Here is a 24,657-nt window from a genome sequence, read left to right on the forward strand (position 1 = left end):
CATGGAGATGACAGGTCACATGGAGATGATCAGGGTCACATGGAGATAACAGGTCACATGGAGATGACAGGTCACATGGAGATGATCAGGGTCACAGGGAGATGTTCAGGTCACATGGAGATGATCAAGGGCATAGCGGGCACTGTTTTTGTAGGACTTGGGGCCACTTGCTCAGGTCTTGTCACAGAGGATAGCTGTCCCTCTCCCTGCCTCTCAGAGGTGGCATTTGGGAGAGATGTTTTCCACCCATGTCTATGTGAGATGTCAATGGTGTACACCCCCTTCTGTCAGGTGTGTGTGACTAAACTCACTCTCTTGAGCTTGCTCTTGAGTTCCCTCTTCTGTTAGGGAGGTGATGGTGGTGTCAGGGGCCCTATAGATTTGTGTCCCTCAGCTTGGCTGCCTCTCACCTCCTGTGAGCAGCTCTAATATCTCTAGATGGACGGCATTCCCGACTGCAGCCCTGTCTGTCCATTCTCCTGAGGGCCTTGTGTTGGAGGCTGTCACACACACCTGGTGTTAGGCTCGTGCAGCTCCAAACCTCCCCTGTGTGACCCAATCTGTCCTCCTCGTGGCCCCCACCCTGGGCCCAGTCTCTGCCCTACTGCCTGCCCCCGACCCCCGACTCTTGGCCCCTGGCCTCCAGTCCATGCCCAGGTCTTGCAGTCTCTGTCTAAGAGAACTCTTGGCCTCCCTCTCCTTGTTCTGTTGCTTGTCCTGTTCAGCCCAGCTCACCCATCATCTACCATAAACTTCTGTCCTGCCAGCCACTGTCTGTGTTGTCGTCTGTAATTGTGTGCGGCACGCAGTCCATGTGGGGAGTATTTCTGGTTCATCCGTTAGGAGCAGTGACACTCATAACCTGCAGGAAATGCCCGAGTTTAATGAGACACAGAAATCTTCCCTTTCGCAGGGGCTGAGGGGCAGCTGTTTTGGCCAATGCTTATCAACGCCGCAGCCCCAGGGAGGTGGGTGGGCGTCTTCCTTCTCCATTAACCACCTGGGGCCCCTGGGAGATGTGCCATGGTCCTGCCGGCCTGTGAGAGACGTCCCTGCCAGGCCCTGGGCTCTGTGGCTACAAGAGGTGGTGACAGACTGGCTGAGGAGGCTGAGTGGGGGAAGTGGGGTCTGATCGTTGCCTGGATCTGCCATGATGCGAGGTGTGACCTGGGGCAAGTGAGTCCTTTGGTTTTCGTGGATCTCTGTGAAGTCCCTCAAGTTCAGTCCTGGGGGATGTGGCATTAAGGCCAATGAAAGCAGGAAGTCGTAAAACGCTCCCTTCCTCGGCCACCCCACCTTGACTCCCGCATGTGGCATCCTTTCATGGTTGAGCAGATCTGAGCATCTGAGTCTGGGCCTCAGCTGGCACCTGGGAGGGCTCCTTCTCACCTGGGCCCATTCCTCGTTTCTCATCTGTGGAAGTGGAGTGAGAACCCAGGGACCCTGGCAGAGCACAGGCCTCTGGATGCAGGGTTTTCTCCCTCTTAATACATACGTGATGGGTGTTCCCTAGATACCCAAATACCATCCTTTTTTCTTTTTGTTTTTAATCAACTCTCCTTCGCTGCTTTCTTCCAGAGCATTCCACGTAGTTTTTGTGGGAACAACCACTCTCTCTTCATGTTCCTGTTTTCTAGGTGTAACAGTGTGCTAGGGCTGCTGTAACAAATACCACAGACTGGGCTGCTGAAACAACAGACATTTATTTCCTCAGTTCTGGAGGCTGGAAATCTGAGACCAAGGTGTGGGTGGGGCTGGTTCCTCTGGAGTCCTCTCTCCATGACGTATAGACAGCCGGCTTCTCCCTGTGTCCTCACTTGGTCCTCCCTCTGTGTGCCTGTGTCCTCATCTCTTCTTCTTTAAGGACACCAGTCACATTGGATTAGGGCCACCCTAGTGACCTCATTTTACCTTATTTACCTCTTGAAAGACCTTCTTTCCAAATACAGTCACACTCTGAGGTATTGGGGGTTCTGGCTTCCACCTGAATTTTGGGGAACACACCTTGCATTCTTGCATGCTGTTCCGTTATATGACAAACTCATAGCATGGACAGGCCTCGCACAGGATGAGGGATGCTGAGGGGTGCACCCATTGCCCTGGCTCGTGGCTGCGTGAAGCTGACTTTGTGCTGTGGGTTGGCAGTGTGTGCAGCCGCCCTGGACAGCATGGTTATTTCATGGGCTGGTTGTGGGAGGATGTTTAGGAGCTTCTGCTGAGCTCAGGACCCCGGTGCATGGCGCTCTGCATTGTTCTCTCCCTTCCAGCTCGGGGCGAACGCCCTCCTCTTCCTCAGCGTGAACATGTTCGGCGTCTTTGTGAGGATCCTGGCCGAGCGCTCCCAGAGGAAGTCCTTCCTGCAGGCCCGAAACTGCATCGAGGACCGGCTGCGACTGGAGGACGAGAATGAGAAGCAGGTCAGTGTGGTGGAGTGTCCTTCACAGGGATGTGGGGAGCCGGAGTGGGGAGCCAGAGTGGGGAGCAGGGAGCAGAGAGCACCAAGGGGCCCAGCCTGGCCTTCTGGGAGGTGGTTGGGGGCCTCAGGCCCTGTTGGCCCCTCTGCCTCTATGGGCTGGCCCTTCCTCTCTTTGGGCAGCATGTGCTTCCAGGCCCTCAGCAAGCTGGAGGAGACGGGGCAGCTGTGGGGGGAGGTGCCCTGGACATGGAGGTGAAGGAACTGCCACCTTCTCTTGTCCCTGAGCCTCTGTTTACCTGTTCGTGACACAAGGTATGGGGCTGCAGAGGAGATGCCAGAGGGTTGGTGGGACTTGGGTGGAGGCAGAAGTGAGCTGGAGAGCCGGTGCTGTGGGTTTCCTGCCACTGGAAGAGGCTGGGCTGCTCAAAAGCAGCTGACAGTGACATTTGGTTCACTGGGAGTGGGCACTGGGGCAAGTTGGCTTCTGGGTGTAGCCAGAATAAGCTTGCCTGAAGTCGGTGGTCAAGGCATGTCCTGGCTGTCCTTGCCATGCTGACCTGCAGCCTGAGGGACCCACGGAGTGGCTGAGGCTTCTACTGACCCCAAGCATGGGGGCATCTTGGACACTGTGTGGGGTGTCCCCATGACCAAGGTTGTCATGGTAGCCCCACACTGGCAGCTTGACCGTGAGCCCTCAGAGCACCCTGCCTGGCTCCTGCCAGGACCTGCTGGGACAGCGGGACTGTCCCCCTCAATCTAAAGGGTGCAGACTTGGAGGGAGCCAGGCCAGGTTCCCACCGCCCTGAGCCACCGTCAGCCACGTACCCGGGCTCGTCCTTCTGCGTAGTTGCTGCTGTCCTGGGGCCCATGAGGCTGCTCTGAGAGCGCCGGGCGAGGCTTTTCACTGGACAACCCAGACTCTGCTTCCCCACGGTGCTGCTGGCTGAGGCTGGTTTCCCTGGGGGTGGAACAGGTGGGATCAGTTTCTAAACAAGATCCTACCTTTAATGTAAAGACAAGGTTAAGTACTGACTGTACATTTAGAAAATGCATACACGTACCTTCATTTATAGATATTGTGGTCATACCTAGCGTTTACAGTAAAGGTAGGATCTTGCTTAGAAGTAGATGCCATGTGTATGTTTATATGGTGTGTGGGGATCTGTAGGTGGATTTGTCTGTAGGGGGCATGTGTGTGGGAGATGTGTGTCTGTGTGTATATGTGTACATATGTGATTTGTGTGTGTGCAGGTGTGTGTTGTGTGGATCTGTGTGCATTTGTATGAGTCTGCACACGTGCATGTTGTGGCTATGTGGGGCATGTGTGCAAATGTGTATACATGCACATGTGCATGTGTGGATACACGTGTGGATTTGCATTCATGTGGACTGTGTATGCGTATGTTTCTGTACATGTGTGTGCATGTGTGTATGCTTGTAGATATGTGGGGATATGTGTGTATAGGTGCATGTGTGTGTATAAATGTGTGAGGATGTGTACAAGTGTGTGTGTGGATGTGTGTGCGCACACATGTGCATGTATAAATAGTGTATCTTCTGGGGCTGTGCCCTGAGCATGTTTTCTAGAATGGGCGTCAGCACTTTTGGAGGGTCTCTTTGGTGCTCTCTGAGAGGTGCTTGAGCTCAGTGTGATGCTTCCACGTCATCCCAGAAGTGACTCTTTGGAGCCCTCTCCCCTTCTGTACACCCTGAAGGACGGGAAAAAGCAACTTTTTAGGCCATTCTTGTGTGTTTCTGAATCTTCCTTTCCTTTTCTTTCTATTTTCTCTCTGCTTTCCATCTCCTTTCAAGTATCTTCCTTTCCCACCTTCTGTTTTTGTCTATTTTCATTGTTTTCTTGCTGCCTTTCCTATAGACTGCTTAGCTTCCAGCCTCAAAATATTTTCTAATGCTTGCTGTCCCCTTGAGTCTAGCTTGTGTCCCTTTGGTGTAACTCACCTTGTAACTCAAGGTCGGTCCCGTCTGTCAATGCCAGTAGTGATGGTGACGATGCTGGTGATGGCCGTGGGCCGCTCTTGTGTGCTTGCATGCAAAGATTCTGCAAGTGCGCGTTCTCTGTCCCTGAGCCCATGGTCCGGCCCGGGGGATGTAGTGACCACACACACAGTCCTGCTCTCACGGAGCAGCTGCACATCCAGCATTTGTGACTTTATGCGTCTCATGTCACATGGTTTTATAGCAGCGCCACAAGCAACAGTGTGTTTTCTCAGTCCTACAGAGGAGGAAGCCCAGACTCACAGAGGCTCAGAGACACGTCTGAGTTTTAACCACAGAAGTGATGTTCTTTACAGGAAATCAGCAAAATGGTAAATGTCATCCAATCCTGTCAATCCAGCTACACGCTCTGTATTTTCCAGGTTTCACCTTGATGCATATTCTTTTCCCACGTCATTGTTGTTTTGGTGTATATACAATTTTATTTCTGCATTTTTGCCTTAGCGTTTCCCACAGGTGTATCCATCCATGTCCTAAACGTAACTGGACAGCTGCTGCTTCTTACCCTTCGTGCCTGACTCAAATGTTTTCAGTATCCGACATTTAGACACTGTTTTAAAAAATGTTTTTTCCTCATGAGCATCTTGATTCATACAGACTTGAAGTATTTCCTTAGTTACGTTTTTCAGCAGTGCAAATATGACATCATTTCTCTCTCTGGGTCCTGAGTATTTTCCAAAAAACGTAGTGCTCTATTATATCTTTATAAGTAATACCTGATTACACTTGGCTCTGGGTAACAGCAGTTCTCTGAGTGGGGTCTGGGGCTGACAGCATTGGCAGCGGGGGAGCCTGTTAGAAATGCAGATTCTCAGGCCTGCCCCGTCCCTTAGGTGGGAAAGCCGCAGTGGGCCCAGCCATCTCAGTCGAGTGCATATTCCCAGGCTTGCATCTGATGGGCCTGCCCCTCCCTCCCTGCCTCTCTCTGTCTCTGTCTTTCTCTGCTAGGACTTGGTACCTCCTGTTTATTCAGATGCCCCTTTCCCTATGCTGATGCAGATGGCCAGTTTTTCCTGCATGTTTTCCTCTTGTGTTTCTCTGTGGTGTGTGCTGTGATCCCTGTGGTTCTGAACAATTTGCTCGCTGTGGAGAGGCTGACGCTTCATCAGAGGGACCCCTGTGTCTCCCTGAGTCTATTCCTCTGGCTTGCTTTTCTTTGTGTAAAAATTTAATTATTCTTGTTTTCAAACGCATCTTTCATTTTCTTATGTGGTTTCATCTGTTGCTTCAAAGCTGAGTGCGTGTTTGGGAATATACAAGTGAGTAAGGCCCAGTCATTTCCATGAGTTCACCTGGTGGGTGAACTTATCTATTGTAGCCTATGGGGTCACACCACACACCACCTGTCTCTCTGGGTGGCCTGGTAACCAGCGCACAGGTCCTCCCTGCCTCTGCTGGCTGATTTTAGCTCAGGAAACCCTGTCTCTTTGGGGTTACAGAGGGGAGTGCTTGGGCTCAGATGAGGCTCAGCCTCCTCTCGGGGGCTCTCAATGTGGGCACTCGGTATGTCCCCGTCACCCAGGGACTGCCTGGCGAGCCCAGGGGAGCCTTGAGGTGGCCAAGGCAGCTCTAACCAGCACCTCTACGTCAGCGTGAGAACCACACCTCCCCAAGTTACAGGTGAGGGATTCTCTGACCAATACAGGCTTGTCATGACCTGCCTGCATTTTTGTGTTTCAACTCAGTTAACAAAGGAATTCAATTCAATAGCTGCTTCTAGAGCCATCTCCAGCCCTGAAACAGTAACTTGTCCCCCTGTGTGATGTGAGGGGATATGGGCAGAGCCACCCCAGTTCTGGAAGGGGATGCTGGGGGGATGCTTCCGAGTTTGGTGGAGGAGATGCTGGGGGATGTGTCCCAATTTTGTGGAGGGGATGCTGGGGGGATGCTCCCGAGTTTGGTGGAGGAGATGCTGGGGGATGTGTCCCAGTTTTGTGGAGGGGATGCTGCAGGGATGCTCTCCAGTTTTGTGGAGGGGATGCTGCAGGGATGCTCCCCAGTTTTGTGGACGAGATGCTAGGGGATGCTCCCTAGTTTTTGGAGTGGATGCTGTGTGGGATGCACCCTAGTTTTGTGGAGGTGATTCTCGTAGACACTCTCTGGTTCTGAGAGAGGATACAGGGGAGATGAACTCTGGCTCTGGGAGAGGTGGGGGGTCCAGCTCTGGAATGATCCCTGTGTGGTGGCAGTTGTGCCCCATCAGCTTCTGCAGCAGCAGGGAGATGTGGGCTGGGAGTGGAGGGGTTGGGAATGGGGTCCTTGAGGGAGGTCAAGTTGGCGGAGGAGCATGAGCGAGATGCTGAGCTGGAACGTGGTTGGTGTTTGAGGGGAGTCGTTGAATTTGTTGTGGCCTCAGCTGGAAGGAGAGGGGAAAAGATGAGAGGGAGGCGGGGCTTCACACACTGTGGAAGGTGTGTGCACATGACCCTGTGGTGGGGGCTTCAACATGTGCGAGCAGGAAAGAGACCTGGTGAGATGCACATTTAGGGGGTTAATGCAGAGGTAAGGACTTGGAGGTGAGCAGGGCAGACACACTAGAAGTTTGTGGGTTGTTCTTTCCTCTCTCCGGGATGCACATCTATCCAGAGGTGCCGAGGCTGGGGGGCTTCGTGACACGGTAGGCAACTGTGCTTCAATGCTCGAAGCAAGTGTGTCACTTGAGAGGCCCAGGAAATGTCTCCCTGGGTTGTGTCTGCAGGACAGGCTGCACTTGTGTGGCCACGACTGGCCGGCCAGGGTTTGCAGGATGGAGAGCCAGAGACCCTGCTCTGAAATGCAAACACCCAATGTTAGAACCCTCATCCCTCCCAGCTGCCCTCCCGGTTTGTTCCTGGACAGGAATAGGCAGATGGAAGCTGTTGAGGAACGTCACTGCTGCGCCCGATTCCTGGATTCCTGGGCAGTAAGGTGGGTGGGGGCTCTCAGCTCTTCTCCACTGCTCGCACACCCCAGCCCAAAACTGTTCTGGCCCCAGGTCCATCGGTTACTTTTTGATGCCGGTAGTAAGGTGCACTTGACCTCTGACCCCGGGGAGAGTTTCTTACTGTCTTAGGTAAGGATGCCGCCGTGAGCTTTTACCACTCCCCCGCCGCAGCCAGGACACATCCCTGGGCGTTCTGTGTCTGTAATTGCTGATTTTCTGGAAACCCATGAAGAAGGTGATAATTGCCCAGTAATCAGGGGCGACCCCTCCCTTCCTACATTCTTTAGAACTAATACCCCTACAGTTGCCCAGAGGTAATTTTAAAAGAAGGTACAACCACTTTGCCTCCAAAAGATGGTCTCCCCTGACCAGTCTCCAAGACCAAGGCCTCCTCCAACGTTTTCACATGTGGAACTGTTAGAATTACTCTCCCGTCCTCCTCCGGGAAGCCCACAGAACCCAAAGGCCTGGGAGAGGATGGGCAGAGTCCTGTCTGCTTCGTTAGACACTGTACTTCTAGAAGGTTCTCTGCTATACTTTGAAAAAGCTTCCTGACTAGTCCCTGAGGCTGACTCCTTTGAGAGGGACTTGGATACGCTGATGTGACCCCTCCTCCCGCCACATCAGAACAAGCAGCGGCCTCTACCCTGTGCCGGGGCCGCCCAGCTGTCCTGGGCCGCAGGGTCTTGGCAGAACAGAAGAAGGTACAGGTCTGAAGGTGTTCTCCCTGTCTGAGTTCTTGGACCTTTAAATTTCATTTCAGCCCTCTGCTTCACGGTCAAGCGTATAAGAGCTTTATTCCATTTTATAAACCTGAGAACTGGGGCTGGTCCGGAGAATTTAAATGGCTTGGGAAGGATAATGAAGCGAGTGACAAAGTAGCTGTGGCAGAGCGGGGACAGCGGAGGCCAGAGCCCAGAATCCCCCCGGAACCAGCCGTGACCCACTTTCTCTGTCTACAGTCCCAGATATCCTCAGCCATAAAAAGGCTGGCACAGGGGTTTTGGGTTTCCGGATTCCTGAGTTGAAATATTCCACAGGGCTCTGAGGGGCCTTTGAACAGGGCTCTTTCAGTTCCAGAACAAAAATGTCGAAAGTTGGTTCTTTGAAGTAGAAAAGCTTTAGAGAGACTGATGGAGAAGAAATAAGAGTATTAGGGGTGGGAAAACCCAGGCTCCAGATACAGCTGGGTTCAAAACAGATAAGAGGGAAATACTAAGAATGACCATATGCCAGAATATTTGAAAACTTAGACAAAATGGACAAATTCCCAGAAAGGTGTTAGTTACTGAAACTGATTTGGAAAAAAAGAGGCCGAAACAGCCCATGACCATTAAAATATTGACTCAGTAATGAAAAGCTTACCAAAAAGTAATCACGAGCCCAGATGGTTCTACAGATGAATCATACAAACTTACGAGGCAAACATCATTTTAATTCAATCTCTATAGGACAGAAACTCCTGTGAGCACAGTATAACCTTGCTCCGTGATTATGAAGGATGGAGCTAGGATTCCAGAATCTCAGAAACGCAGGTCACATGGACCCATGGGGAGCGGCCCCTTTCCCCCAGTCCTGTGTGCATGAGCAGAATCAGCCCCAAGGCGTTTTGCCTCTTGGTGCCTGAGTGGGTTGGGAGGGACCCAGCTACCCATTTGTCTGGTCCCCTTGGCAGTGTTGATGTGTAATGCATAGGGCCCTAGGAGGCAAGGGGCGAGGTGTGCTGCTGGTGAGGGGGACACTAACCGGTGGTGTCATCACCCCTACAATTGCCAGGACACCGTGGAACCAGAGCTGAGGCTGCGGTGCTCAGCCCCGGGCCCTACAGCACCCTTGGCCCAGGCTGGCACCAGACCTCCTGACTTGGGCTGTGGGGCGGAGGCTTGCGAGCACCAGATGACCTCCATCGCTCTTCCCATGCAGAGCCAGCTCTGGACAGCAGGCCCTGCTCAGCATTCCTTCTTGCCTTGAATGCGGGATATAGGGAGATATCGCCCCCTTCCAGCTGGGTGCTTTATCTCTATCAACACATATGGCAGGCACATCCCACTGGGTTCTTAAAACTCCTCACATGGCCTCTCCTCAATGTGTGCACGTGGAGAGAGAGATCTCTCTCTTCCTCTTCTTATAAGGACATCGGTTCTATCTGATCAGGACCCCACTCTTTGAGCTCATTAAACCTTAATACCTCCTAAAAGCCCCATTTCTAAATACAGTCACACTGGAGTGAGGGCTTCGACATGCAAATTTTGGGGAGACACAGTTCAGTCCATGGCACCCACCAAGCAACATGGAATCCTCTAGTTCAAGTAGAAGTCAAGTGAATGATTTGAAAGGAAGGAGAAGCTGGCTGCGGGTCCTGGCTGGGTCATGGTTGCGAGGCCTCGCGTGTGCACAGGGCTGGGTGGCCCCTGGCCTCTGGGTCCAGACACGGCCTCTTTCCTGGGTGACTGTGGAATGAAATTCTTGTGTAGTTGGAGGTGGAGAAGCAGCCCACGGCTGGGGAAAGAGCACCCTCCTGCTGGGTCTCCCTTCTTGCTCTGAGCTGGGGAGGCAGGAGGCCGGAGCGGGTGCCAGGATCAGGTTCTCGGCCTCGTGAACGGGTTGCTGACCATCTCTCGGCCTCACATCCACCAGTCACGCACGGCTCTGGGGTTACTGGCATGATTATGATACATTTATGGCAAAAGGGAGATTACCCGGTGGGTCTGACCTAATCCCCGAGTCCTTTGAAAGGCGAGTGCTTCCTACTGCTGGGGGCAGAGAGGAGCTCAGGGGGGCTCAGGCAGAAGTTGAGGGACCTAAAGATGAAGGGGCCATGTACCCAGAAATGCAGGCGGCCTCCGGGTGCTGAGAGTGGCCCTTGTTGACAGCCAGCAAGGACATGGGACTTGGCTCCCCAAATCAAACGCGGCCGGAGTCTGCTAAAGCCTGTGTGAGCCGGGAGCAGATTCTCCCTCGGAACCCCCAGGAGAGCGCTGCCCGGCCGACGCCTGAGTCTTGACTTGTGGGACTGGGCAGAGACAGGCCTGAGGGGTAAGGCCCGGCTGTGTCTTAAGTTGCCATGTTTGCGGAGAACAAATAGGTGCTGCTGAGCTTTCTGCTCCAAGTTGGTGTCCTCTGCAGGGCATGCTCGCCCCTTCTTCTATTTGAGTAGGCATTTCTGGGCCTGCCAGGTGATGTCTTTCAGTTTCTGACTGACTGTCACACATGTTCCATTTCACTCCCAAAGCTGCTCTTAGCATTTCAGAAATGCACACAAAATGCCTCTCTCCAGGGCCCCTTCCCTGTTTCCATGCGGGGCACAGAGCCAGCACACCCCAGATAGTGCATGCGAGCATTTCAGTACAGAGAATAGGAAGCTCGAGCTAAGGCAGATGCTGTGAGTTGAACTTCCAGATTCACAAATAAGTTCTAGAGCTGAAGCAGTTAGGGAATTCCTGTGGGGGATGGTCATCCGTGACCCAGCACATTTGAGTGCCTGGCCCATGCCAGGTCTGGAGACTCTGGGACAGAGGTCCTAGTCTTCACTCTAGATGCCAGATGCAGTGTGACTGTGGATGGGAGACAGAGAACAGCAGGTGGCCCTCGTGGGGCATGCCGTGTGGAGGATAGGGGTGCTGGGATGTGGAGGAGTGGGGGGTCCATGGGACGTGCCGCGTGGAGAAGGAGGGCGCTGGGATATGAGGGAGTGGGGGTCCGTGGGCGTGCCGTGTGGGGACGGAGGGCGCTGGGGTGTGGAGGAGTGGGGGTCCGTGGGCGTGCCGTGTGGGGAAGGAGGGCGCTGGGGTGTGGAGGAGGGGGGGGTCCGTGGGCGTGCCGTGTGGGGAAGGAGGGGGCATCAGGAAATACCTGGCCAGGGCTTTGAAGGAGTTTGCCAGGGAGAGGCTGGCAGGCGAGGAGCAGTGGGTGACATTCAGGCAGTGGATGAGAGGTCACAGAAGTTGTTTCTGAGGTAGGGCGACCAGGTTGGTAAGTTGCAACCCTGACTTCCTTCAGCTTGGAGAGGGTCCGGCTGGGCCCGAAGGGCCACTCCACTGGGTGGTAAAGATCACCTGGGGGCCTCAGGGTTTCACAGCTCCCCACTGTTGTCTACCCCTGAGGTCTGAACCTGTCGCAGCTGGAGAGCATAGGGAAGGGGGTGGCAGGCCTCAGAAGGTCAGGCTTTAGCTCCCATTCCTCCCCTGCTGCTCCCCACAGCCCAGCCAGGAAACCTGGGCTTGCAAGATCCGACCCTGAGATCAGCTTCCTCCCGCCCCTGCAGAGGCTGCTGCTCCAAGGGCTGCTGTTCCTCAAACGCCTTTATGAAGTCCTAGTTCCAAAGTGATCTGCAGCTGTTTATAAAGCACATACTCAGTTTGTCATCGTAACAAGGTAGATGGGGCAATTTTGATTTCCCATTGTGTAAGAAAATTTATCAAGAGAAAGTAAACTTCCATTTAAGTGATATAGGATGGAGTTTTAAGAGGTCTGGCCTATTCCCAGCACTCTTTGAAACCACTACAGTTGTCACTTATTTTTTAACTACAAAAAGCTTTATTGATCTGTAGTTTACATACCATAAAACTCAATTTAAAGTTCAGAACAACTAAATGGTTTTCTCATATTTAGAGCTCGTAACCATCGCAATAATCTAATTTGAGAATATTTTCATCACCCCTAAAGAGACTTGTACCCGTTAGCAGTCACTCCCTATGCTCTCCTCCCACACCTAGGCACTCACTAGTCCATGTTCTCTCTCTATGGATTTGCCTGTTCTGGATGCTTCATATAAATGGAATCATATAATATCCGGCCTTTTGAATCTGGCTTCTTCTACTTTGCACGATGTTCTCAAGGTGCGTCTACATTGTAGCCCATGTGAGTGCTTCATTCCTTGTTACGGCTGAAGAGTGTTCGACTGTATGGATGGGCCACATTCTGTTTATCCATTCTTCAGGTGATGGACATCTGGGTTATTTCCACTTTTTGGCTGTTATGAATAATGCTGCTGTGAACATTCACGTGCAAGTGTTGTGTGGACCAACGTTTTCATTTCTCTTGGGTGGACATCCAGGTGTGGAGTCGCTGGGTTGTATGGTAACTCCATGTTAGCATTTTGAGGAACTGCCAGACTGCTTAGAAAGTGGCTCCACCACTTCACATTCCCACCAGCAAGGTATGAGGGTTTTCTCCACATCCAGAATCTGTGTTTTTCTTTTTTTGAAGAAGAAGAAGATTAGCCCTGAGCTAACTGCTGCCAATCCTCCTCTTTTCCCTGAGGAAGACTGGCCCTGAGCTAACATCCCTGCCCATCTTCCTCTACTTTATATGTGGGACGCCTAGCTCAACATGGCGTGCCAAGTGGTACCGTGTCTGCACCCGGGATCCGAACTGGCGAACCTCAGGCTGCCGAAGTGGAACGTGGGAACTTAAACACTGTGCCACTGGGCCGGCCCCAGAATCTGTGTTTTTTAATTCACCTTTTTATTTTGAGTGTAGAGTCACACGTAGGTGTAAGAAACAATACAGAGAGATCCTGTGTATCCTTCACCCCATTTTCCCAGTGGTAACATCGTGCAGAACTAGTACACGACGTCACAGCAGGATGTGGACATCCGTACAGCCAAGATGCGGAACCATCCATCCCCACAGGGATCCCTCATGCCGCCCTTGCACAGCCACTCACCCTCCCTCCTCCCCACCTCTGATCTTAAACCTGGCAACCACTAATCTGTTCTCCATTTCTACAAATGTGTCATTTCAGGAATGGACTGTAAGTGAAATCAGGCAGTGTAGACTTTGGGGATTGGCATTTTTCATAATCCTCTGGAGATCCATCCAGGTTGTTGCTGAATCAACAGCTCATTCCTTTACTGCCAAGTAGTGTTCCACGGTGGGGAGGGACCGCTATTTGCTTAACCACTCACCTGTTGAAGGACATCTTGGTCCTTTCCACTTTGGGGCCAGTACAAATAAAGTTGCTATGAACCCTCATGTGCAGGTTTTTGTGTGAACATACATCTTAATTGCTCTGGCGTGAATGTCTAGGAGTGCACTTGCTGGCTCGCATGGTAGTTGTATGCTTAGTTTATTAAGAAATTGTGCAACTGTTTTCCAGAGTGACTGTACCATTTTTCATTCCTGACAGCAAAGTTTGAGGGATCCTGTTTCTCTGCATCCTTGCCAGCATGTGGTGATGTCACTTTTTTATTGAAACAGTTTTGATAGGTGTGTGGTAATGTATCATGGTAGTTTTAATTTGCATTTCCCTGATGGCTGTGATGTGGAACATCTTTTCATGTTATTGTTTGCCATCTCTGTGTCTTCTTTGGGGAAATGTTTGTTGATGTCTTTTGCCCATTTTCTAACTGGATCTATCTATCTATCTATCTATCTATGTATCCATCCATCTATTCACAATCTCTCTCTGTATATATCCGTCCATCTATCCATCCATCTATCTATCTATCTATCCATCCATCTATCCACCATCCATCTATGTACCCATCCATCCATCTGTCCATCCATCCATCTGTCTGTCCATCCATCCATCTATCTATCTATCATCTATCTTTTACTGTTGAGCTTTGAGAGTTCTTTATATATTTTAGATACTAGTTCTTTGTTGGATGTTTGTTTTTCAAACAAATCCCCCCAGTCTGTAACTTGTCTTTTGATCCTCTTAACAAGATCTTCGCAGAGCAAATGTTTTTAATTTTGATGAAGTTCAGTTTATCAACTTTCCCTTTTATGGATTGTGCTTTTGGATCAAAAACTCTTTGCCTGGCCCCAGATCCCAAAGATTTCTCTTATATCTTTTCTAACAGTTTTATAATGTTATTATTTACATTTAAATATATGCATAAGGTGTGAAGTTTAGATCAAGGTTTGTTTTTTTGCTTATGGATGTCCAGTTGCTCAAGCACCATTTGTTGAAAACACTATGCCTCCTCCATTGAATTGCTTTTGTGCCTTTGTCAAAAATCAGTTGGGTGGGGCCTGCCTGGTGGCGTAGTGGTTAAGTTCATGCACTCCATTTCAGCGACCCAGGGTGCACAGGTTTGCATTGGATCCCGGGCACAGACCTAGCACCACTTGTCAAGCCATGCTGTGGTGGCATCCCACATGAAATAGAGGAAGATGGGCACAGATGTTAGCTCAGGGCCAATCTTCCTCACACACACACACACACACACACACACACACACAAAATCAGCTGGGCATATTTGTGTGGGTCTGTTTCTGAGTTCTGTGTTTTGTTCAGTTGCCCTATGTGTTTATCCTTCCACACAGTCTTGATTATTGTGGCTATATCATAAATCCTGAAATCGAGTAGAGTGATTCCTCCCACTTTGTTGTTATTTCTCAAAATGATTTTAGTTGTTATTATTTCTTTGCCTTTCTGTATAAGTTTTAGAATAATCTGGCCTATATCTTCCAAAGACTTTGCTGGGATTTTGATAGGATTTGTGTTAAGCCTGTCGACTTGGGGAGAATTGACATCTTTACTATATTGCGTCTTCCAGTCCATGAAAATGGTATGTCTCTCCATTTATTCAGATCTTTTTTAACTCTTCAATCAGTGTTTTGTAGTTCTCAGCATGCAAGCCCATTACTTGTTTTGATAGATTTGCACCTAAATATTCCATTTTTTGAGTGATTTTAGATATTGTATTTTTAATACTAGTGTCCTATTTTTTGATTAATATTTGCATGATATATTTTTTTCATCTTTTTCCTACAACCTGCTTATGCTATATTTTAAGTGAGTTTCTTGGTGACACCGCATAGTTGGGTCATGTTTTTTTATCCACTCTGCCAATCTTTGTTTTTAAGTTTTTATTTAGAACATGATAGAGCTTAAGTCTATCACTTTATTTTTTGCTTTCTTGTTTTTTTCTTTTTTTCACTGCCTTCTTGTGTGTTACTTGAATATTTTTTTAGAATTCAATTTTGATTAATTATTGTGTCCTTGAGTATATATTTTTGTATAGCTTTTTTAGTGGTTGTTCTAGGTTTTATATTATATATACATAACTTACTTACCATGTCCTAGTGTTGTTAACATTTTACCAGATAGAGTGAAATGTAGAAGCCACTCCTCCATCCTTGTCCCTCAAGCTCATTTATGGTAAACTTGTCTTAAATATTTCTTCTACATACATTAGAGCCACATCAGGCAGTGTTACAGTTTTTCTTTAACCATCAAACAATGGAGAAGGAAAATCTATTGTATTTATGCATAGTTTTCTCTTACCACATTCTTTCTTCCTTCTTGATGTTCAAAGATCCTTTTCTCCTTTTATTTCTGTTTAGAGGACTTCCTTTAGCCATTCTTTTAGGGCAGGTCTGCTGGTGGCAAAATCTGTTAGTTTCCCTTCACCTAAGAATGTCTTGGTTTTCCTTCATTTCCTGAAGGGTTCTGGGTTGACAGAACACTTTTCTCTCAGCACTTGAAAAATGATGTGTCTGTCACTTTCTTGTGGTCTCCATGGTTTCTCATGAGAAATCTGCTCTGATTCAAATTGTCTTTCCTCTGTAGGTGAGGTATTGTTACTCTCTCACTACCTTCAAGGCTTGTTTTTCGTCTTCAGTTTTCTGAAGTTTGACTATGTTGGCGTCTTGGTGTGGATTTCTTTGGTTTGTCCTCTTCGGTATTCTCTCAGTTTCCTGAATGTGTAGGTTTATGTTTTGGTGAAATTTGGGGAATTTTCATCCATTCTTTCTTTCTTTTTTTGGTAAGTACAATTCGTCCTGAGCTAACATTTGTTGCCAATCTTCTTCTTTTTCCTTTTCTCCTCAAAGCCCCAGCACATAGTTTTATATCCTGCTTGCAAGAGATTCTAGTTCTTCTATGTGGGATGCCACCACAGCATGGCTTGATGAGTGGTATGTAGGTCCATGCCCAGGATCTGAACTGGTGAACCCCGGTTCTCCAGAGCGGGCCATGCAAACTTAACCACTTGGCTACAGGGCAGACCTCCAATCCATTATTTCTTTGAATATTTTTTTTAGCCACCTTCTTTTTCCTCTTCTGTGACTCCATTGACAAGAATGTTAAATCTTTTGTTATAGTCCCATGAGTTCCTGTGTTTATTATTATTTTTTTTCAGTCTGTTTTCTCTGTGTTCAGTTTGGGCAGTTTCTATCGTCCTGCCTTCAAGTTCACTAAGCTTTCCTCTGTTCTTTCCATTCTGCTCTTGAGCCCATCTGTCGAGCTTTTTATTTTAGGTTTTTTTTTTTTTTTTCCAGCTGTAAAATTTCCACTTGATTCTTCTTTATATCTTCTATTTCTTTGCTGGAGTTCCTGTTTTTTCATTTTTTCAAATGCACTTATGGTTGTTCATAGAATCATTCTTACCATGGCTGCTTTAAAGTCTTGCTAGTTATTCTAATTATTGTGTTATCTTGGTGTTGTTTTGTGTTCATTGATTGTCATTATTCATTTGTTAGATTGTTCCATTTCTTGGTATGCTGAGTGATCTCCAGTTGGAAACTGGACACTTGGAGTATTATGTATGAGGCTCTGTGTCTTATTTGGACCTTGTGTTTTGGCTGGTTTTCTGTGACTTCACTTGGCAGAGGAAAAGGGGGCCATCACCTCGATACTGCCAGGTTTGGGTACAAGTCCAGGCTCCACACTGGGCCTCTGTGGGGACTCGATGGAGAAGGGTTCCTCCTTACTGCCATGCAGGAGAGAGAGTTTTGGCACCTGACTGGGAGGGAATAGCAGGAGAGCCCATGGTCTCCACTGACTCCATGGACTTGGGGGTCATGTGTCATCAGCCAGAAAGGCTGAACTCCTAATGTGGCCTCTCTGACACCCCAGTGTGGGGTTGGTGCCTCCTCACAGCCTGGGAGTGTGGAAGTTTGCAGATTTTTCAGCGGTTTGCCTGGAGTAGAGCGATATTGTCTAATAGTTTTCTTCTCCTGAGGCTGCCCCTATCTTGGTGCTTTGGCCAGAGAGAGCCGGCTTTTGTTGGAACTTACTGTTGTGTCTCCTGGCATTTCTGGGTACTCACATCTCCAGCACTCATTTGGGGATATGTGAGGCAAAAAAAAAGACCAGGGCTTCACCACTCTGGTGTTCCTCAGCTCTGATGTCTCTGCCTCTTCCCTCTGCCTTTCAGAGCCTTCTGATGACTGTTTTATGTGTGATGTCCAGGACTTAGTGGGAGGAACAGGGAAAAGTACTTCTCCATCTTCCCAGAAGCAGAGTCCTCACTATTGTTATTTAAATATCTAATGTTTATTAAGAATAGCACATTTATTTTAAGTCACATTTTGATAGTCAAGATAAGTGTACTAAGGCTTTTGCGTAGCCTTCATAGGATGCCGGCATACTTTGTATGACCCATGTTCATAAATTTGTCCCTCTGATTTCTGGCTCTATATCTTACTTCCTGGCTAGAACTTATCAGTGCTATGTCTGCTCCTGATGAGGTTTATGCTGCCTGGGGCTTAGGACGGGGTCTGAGATTGGGTGCAGGTTTCAGGTAGTATCTCTGTGATGTCAGTGAGCTATTTCATCCCAGGTTGTTTGCTGTTTCTTGTTTTTCATCAGGGATGGGTGCTTGATCTTGTCAGTTGCCTGTTTTGCTCCCTATGGGAAAGGTTATGTACTTCTAGTCTTGGTTATTAATGTGTGTTGGCTTTAGGTACCATCACTAATCTTGTGGATGGAGCTAATTGCTGAGCCCTTGATCAGAAATACAGCCTGCTGTTAGGAACTTCAAATGACAATGATTGATACAAGTGAGAGAGCTATTTTCCTCTTGTATGCAAATTCCAGGGCAGGCATTTTATGGTTGATGTGGCAGGTTTGATTCATGCAACCCTCACAACCCAGTATCCATCTAATTAAATGGTCTTCCATTGCCACTGTGTGGGTTTCATCCTCATGAACCAAGGTGGTGGGTAGAGATCCAGCCATCATGGCTATATCCCCACAACAGCAGAAAGGAAGGGAAGAGGAACAAGCTGTCTTTAAGGAATATTCCAGAAGCTCCCACATGATCCTTCAACTTCTGTCTCCTTGGCCACATCTAGCTGCACAGGAGGCTGGGCAATGTAGTGTTTATTCCAGGTCATCAAGTCCCCAGATGAGAATAAAGGGCTAGATTGTGGTGCTAGAGGTGGAGAAGGGATCCAGGGACAGTGGCTGACTGCCACAGCCATCTCTCCCAGCACCCTGTGCCCCAGCCCACTGTTCCCCTGCGCTAGGGGCTGCATGCCCAGGCCTCCAGCAGCCTTCTCCCTCATCCTTTGGGGCTGGCACTTGCTGGCCCCCAGTGCTCTCCCATCATCTCTTGAGGTCCAGGGCTGGTCAGAGTCCCCTCTGTTTTCTTCCTGGTGTAGCCCCTTGGTCTGTGACTGACTCAGCTTCCCTGCTCTAGCTGCAAATTGTGCAGGGAAGCTGAGGTGATGGAGAGACCAAGAGTCCCCAAGGTCTTCCCTCAGCTGGGGTCCCCAGAGGTGGCAGTTCTCTCAGGAGAGTGGTTCCAGGGGTGCTGAGAGAGGGGCTTGTGGAGAATACTGACTGTTAAGGGAGGTGTGAGATGGGCCGTGTTGAGGAGTGGGGTGCGGAGTGAGGCTGGGCCTGGTTGGAGGCAGTGGTGTTTCCTCCCTGTGACCTGCAGCTCACTAAGCTGGGGCGCATGAGCAGGCTGGGTGTTCTGGAGGTGATGCCAACACTTGCCCAGTGCCTTGGGAGTGAGTTGCCTGTGCAATGATAGTCCAGATCGGGGTGTGGACCCAACTAAGCTCCCGAGGCCAGGCAGGGTCTGCCGGACTGGACTGTGTGCCGAGCATGCATGAGGAGGGTCTGCATCCTCTTATTCAGGGCAGCTCCTCAGCACCAACCTCATTGGGGTGGGCGCATCAAGGAAATGCAAGGGAGGACCCTGCTGTATCATGCAGGCCCATCTTTCCTGTCCAGGAGCGGCTGCTCATGAGTCTCTTGCCCCGGAACGTCGCCATGGAGATGAAGGAGGACTTCCTGAAGCCCCCCGAGAGGATTTTCCACAAGATTTACATCCAGCGGCATGACAACGTGAGGTAGGACTGGCACTGGCCTGGTGGTGGATTTAGGGAGCTGAGTGGGAGGTGTTGGAGTTGGAGGTGATGTTGGAAGTACAGGTGATGGTGGAGGTGGAGGTGATAAAGGAGGTAGAAGTGATGGAGGAGCTGAGAGTGATGGCAAAAGTGGGAGGTGTTGGTAGAGGTAGGGGTAATGGAGGAGGTGGGGGTGATGGAGGAGGTGGGGGGTGGTGGAAGAGGCGGGAGTAATGGAGGAGGTGGGGGATGGAGAAGGTGGGGGTGATGAAGGAGAAGGGGTGATGGAGGAGGTGGGGTGATGGATGAGGCGGGAGGTCATGGCTGGAGGTGGAAGATGATGATGGAGACAGGAGGTGATGTTATAGAGTGGAGGTGATGGCAGAGGTGGGCAATAGACCCCAGCTGTGAGTAGGGGAGGAGGCAGGTGTGAGTCCGGAGGCCCAGGTGAGCACCTGCCAGGCAGAGAAGCAGGTCCCATGGGAGCAGTGGGGCTGGTGGCTTCTCAGGTGATTCATGTCACAGCTGCTCTTTTCCATTATTTCACCACCTTTTATTTCCTGTGTTGGCTAGAGAGGGTCAGAACTCTGTCCCTAAGCCAGGTTTGGGCAGTGGGACATTCTGGGCTTGGAATTTGCTTGTATTGGGTTAATAGCTGAGCCTTATTCTCACTGGCGCCAGGGGCCTTCTCCTCCTCTCTGTTCATCTCATGACAGCCCCGGGAGGTAGGGGTTGTCATTCCCATTTTGCAGGTGGGGAAGCTGAGTCCTCAGAGTGAGCCAGCTTGCTCCAGACACTCTGAGGTTTGCTTCTTTGTTTTTAAAGATTCTGTGAAAAAGCATTTTATCCTCTTAAATTGTGCATTCCTTTTCAAAGTACTTGCAAGAGCTGAGTGTGGCCTGTTTGGGACTAGTGCTTTCCATAAGTGTCTCTCAGGTAGGAGATGGTGGCTTGAAGGAGGGAAGTGCTCTCCATCCATTCTTGCTGTTCTTTGCCGGCTCTTCTGGCTGTTGGTGTCAGGCCTCCCTGTTCCCTAGGCGTCTGCAGACACAAAAGGATAAGAAAAGCCTCATTCTGTGTGTGTTAAGCGCTGTAGACCAGGTCCCTACAGCCGGTACTCATTCATCTGAAATGAACCAAGGCCTGCTGCTGCCAGCCCCTCCCCATCAGGGCCCCTGCCACCCCCGTGTGCCAGCCAGCGTGGCTAACTGCTGTCTGGTGAGTGCACCCACTCCCATCATCGTGCCTCTTGGTGAGGACCAGTGTCATCCTCCTGCAGAGGGGTGCAATGAAGTCAGGCGGAGTTAAGGCCCAGTGTGTGGGGCCAGCATTTGAGACTAGGCAGGACAGGCCTCCCTGCTGGATGCTTGGTTTCGTTTAATGTCATCAGATCCTTGTGATCCACAGGAACTGTCACCTCCACCTTATAGGTGAGGAAATAGTGGTTCAGCAAAGTGAGGCGAGTGTGCAGGATTCCCTGGCCAGTGACTGGCAGGGCTGGGGCTGGACCTGGGATTGGCTCATGCTGACGTCTGCCTAGACTTTTCCTATTTGTCCTCTACCTCTCCTTACTGGGTAAGGACACAGTACAGTGACCCAGCCCCCTGCTGAGAAGACCAAACCACCAGAACGTTCCAGGGAGCACTTCAAGGGGGCAGAGTTCCCACAGCAGATAAAGAATCAGACATCTGGGGCTTCAGGTGGAGGGGGGCTTATTGCATGGGTGCCCAAATGCCTTTCCCTCCCTCTCCTCTGACCTGGGACAGCAAATATAGGTGTGGTGAGTCACCACTTCCCTTGGCTGCCGAAAAATCTGCCCCATGTTCCCTGGTGGGAACCTTATTCCCAGCAGCTAGTGGACTGATGTGCTGGATGCAGGCACAACAGCTGTGAGATAGGAGAGGAAGCTTAGGCTCCCTGTCACCCATGGTACTAGATCCATCCTAGCCCTTCTGGCCACCTTCCAGCAGGGGTCAGAAATGTCTTTCTACAGCCTAGATACAAACATCTCATTGTCCTCCCTACAACCCTTGTTAGAATCCTTCAGTGCTTCCACATCACTCCAGAATTAAAGTCTAAACTCAGTATACCATTCACACGTCAGCTTGCTGATGCCATTGGGAATGGTGGAGTAAAGATATCTGAAAATCCTCTCCTCCGTAAAGGCAATGACAACAGTGGCAAAAATGATCAGAATCAACATTGTCAGAACACTGGAAATTAACCAAAGTCTCGCAATAATTCAGGAATGTTTATTTAAGAAAAACAGGTAAATCTTGCTAAGAAGAGTGAGCTTTGTTGAGTTCTAACTTGCCCTGTTCCATCCTCCCATCTCCCCAGTGCCACGATAGCTCTGAAAACCAGTAGCTGCAGTCACAGTGAAAACCTGCAGCCTGGTAGCCACTGGAGGAGGCAGAACCAGGTTGTTGCTCTTTCAAAGCTCCATTCTCAGAGAACTGTCATTATTTGACAGTCTGGAAATTCCCTGGAAAAACCCACTCACAGGCCTGTCTTTATTTGAGCTGACTCAAAGCTTAGTGTGAACAGCCTTTGCCCCAGGACATTTGTTGAAAACAGTCAGTGGCAATTGTTTGACATCAGAGCTGCCTTTGGCAGTGATAACAGTTGAGGCAAGTAGCGAAGTATTCAAAAACTTAAAGGAAAAAACTGAGGAATGAGATGTTCATCAGGTACTTTGAATAGCTCTGGGAATATTTCTTGGAATCAGAAGACCATGCACAAGCATAGGGATGTGCATATACTCTAGAAAGGCCTGAGAAGGATCCCAGCTCTCACCTCTGGCTGGCCATGAGGCTCTGCACATGCAGGAAGTGAAGGCTAAGGCAGAGTTGTAATCTGCCTGGCTGGGTGTTGCTGGCATGCCCCAATATGCACATAAACCTCACTGTCAGAGACTGAGGGACTTATTGGCTGCAGGCATGTAAGGAAATTTCTGTCCAGTCATTACCTGACCTCTAAGCTAATGAAGCAGAGACTTTAGTGGCTTCACACAACAAAGAATACAGACTTTACAGATTTAGTTCAGAAAAGTCACTAAATGATAACATAAACAAACAGGAACAACAAGTCCTGAGGTGGAATTACCTGATTTTCAGAGTTGCCACATTATGGTATCCAGTTTTCAATTAAAATATATGGGACATGCAAGAAAACAAGAATGTATGGCTCACACTAGAATAAAAAAGCAATCAACAGAAGCTGTCCCAGAGGAAGCCCAGCCATTGGACTTGTCATATAAAACTTTAAATCAGCTATTTTAAATATGTTTAAAGAACACACTGTGCTTAAGTAAAGGAAAGTGTGAGAATGCTTTTTCATCAAATAGAAAATACCAATAAAGAAATATAAATTATAAAAAACCAACCAAGTAGAAATTTCAAATTTGAAAAATGCAATAACTAAAATGAAAAATTTGTTGGGGGAAGCTCAGCAGCAGATTTGAGCAGGCTGAAGAAGGAATCAGTGAACTTGAAGATAGGTTGATTGCGATTACCCAGGCTGAAGAACAGAATGAAAAAAGGGTGAAGAAAAATGATCAGAGCCCGAGAGACTTGGGGGACACCATCAAGTGGAGCAACACACTCATAGTGAGAGTCCCAGAGGAGAGGAAAGAGAGAAAAGGGCAGAAAGAATATTTGAAAAAATAGTGGCCAAAAATGTCCCAAATGTGGTGATAAACATGAGTCTATACATTGAAGAAGCTCAATTAAAATAAACTCAAAGAGACCCATACCTAGACACATCATAATCAAATTGTGAAAAGCCAAAGACAAGGAGGGACTCTTGAAAGCAGCAAGAGAGAAGCAACTCCTCACACACAAGGGAGGCTCTATAAGGTTTTAAGCAGATTTCGCATCAGAAACCATGGAGTGGGATGGCACACTCAAGGGCTGAACTAAATAGACAGGAATTCTGTATCTAGCAAAAATCACAGCAGCAGCACCTGCTGTTCCTTCTGCCTGGAGCCCTCTTCTCCCAGTATCTTCATGGCCCCCTCCCTCCTCCCTTCAGGACTCAAATGTCGCCTGACCAGTCCTAGTTAACATCGCTCACAGCTTCACACCCATCTTTTCTGCTTTATGTTTCCCCACAGTCCCTCTTGTCACCTTTGATACACTGTCAGCATCTATGTCCCCCAACTGGAATGGAAGCCTTTTGCAGGCACCGATGTTTGAATCTTTTGTTCATTGCTAAACCCTGACCACCTAGAACAATGCCCAGCACATAAATCCTTCCATAACTATTTGTTGTATTATAACACTTACAAATTATTATAAGTAGTTATAAGCAATTGTTGAGCTCTTATCAGGTGCAAGGTATTAGTTTAAGGGCTTTATGTTTGTTAATCCATTTAACCTTCATAATTCCATGAGATGGACTCTAGTCTTGTTCCCATTTTACGGAAGAGAGGACTGACGTGTGGAAGTGTGTGATAAGTTGCCTGGAGTCCTATTGTAAATGTTGGAGCTGGGCAGCCCCACTGGAGTCTGAGCTCTAACCCCTGCACCCCTCCTGCCCTTCGTTGGATGACTCTCAGGAGCCTCTCATCCTGGAGACTCATGCTCTGCTGCTTACTGTTTGTACCAACGTCCTAACCAGTCTGCATCCCTTGGCTTTTGACAAGTCATTGTATGGTTTCTCACCCATCTTAGTTTTACACATGCTATTTGTACTTCTGAACCAATCCTTCCTTCCTCCCTCCCTCTCTCCCTCCTTCTTTCCCTCCCTACTTCCTTCCTTCCTCCTTTCCTTCCTTCTTTCCTTGCTTCCTTCCTTCCTTCCTTCCTTCCTCCTTTCCTTCCTTCCTTCCTCCTTTCCTTCCTTCCTTCCTTTCTTCCTTCCTTCCTTGCTTTCTTCCTTCCTTCTTTTCTTCCTTTCTTCTTTGTTTGGATAATTCCTGGGTGGCCTCCAGATCCTGCTCTAGCCTGGCTGCATCAGCGATGTGGGTGCCGTGCCCTCCTGCAGAATTCTGGGCTTCCCATATCATTGCTTTACTGGAATAAAAAGAGCAATCGACAGAAGCAGTCAAAGCTTCTACTCTGTTGAAATTGTTGATGTGTCTGCCCCTCCCTGCTCTGAGCCTTCTACTCCTGGCTGTTGAGCTCCTGAGGAGAGGCATCTGGCATGTATGAGGCCCTCCACATGTGCTTGCCTCTGTGAATGGAGGGTGTCAGGGTGCTTCAGCGGAGGAAGTTTCCCACAGGTAGTCGAGGAGGAGGACAGGCAGGGCAAACACTCGGAGCTG

The 24,657-nt window shown here is 49.2% G+C and overlaps 1 protein-coding gene across 1 annotated transcript in view; it reads left to right on the forward strand.

Moving 5' to 3' along the window:
- ADCY1 (adenylate cyclase 1) overlaps positions 1–24,657 on the forward strand; it is a 140,860-nt gene that overhangs the window by 22,780 nt on the left and 93,423 nt on the right. The window contains exons 2-3 of the mRNA XM_046670080.1: positions 2,268–2,417; positions 19,276–19,394. Coding sequence (XP_046526036.1) covers positions 2,304–2,417; positions 19,276–19,394 — 233 coding nt within the window. The 5' untranslated portion in view covers positions 2,268–2,303. The remainder of the gene's footprint in view (positions 1–2,267; positions 2,418–19,275; positions 19,395–24,657) is intronic.

The sequence above is a fragment of the Equus quagga genome, chromosome 8 (assembly GCF_021613505.1).
Source record: "Equus quagga isolate Etosha38 chromosome 8, UCLA_HA_Equagga_1.0, whole genome shotgun sequence".
NCBI lineage: Eukaryota > Metazoa > Chordata > Mammalia > Perissodactyla > Equidae > Equus > Equus quagga.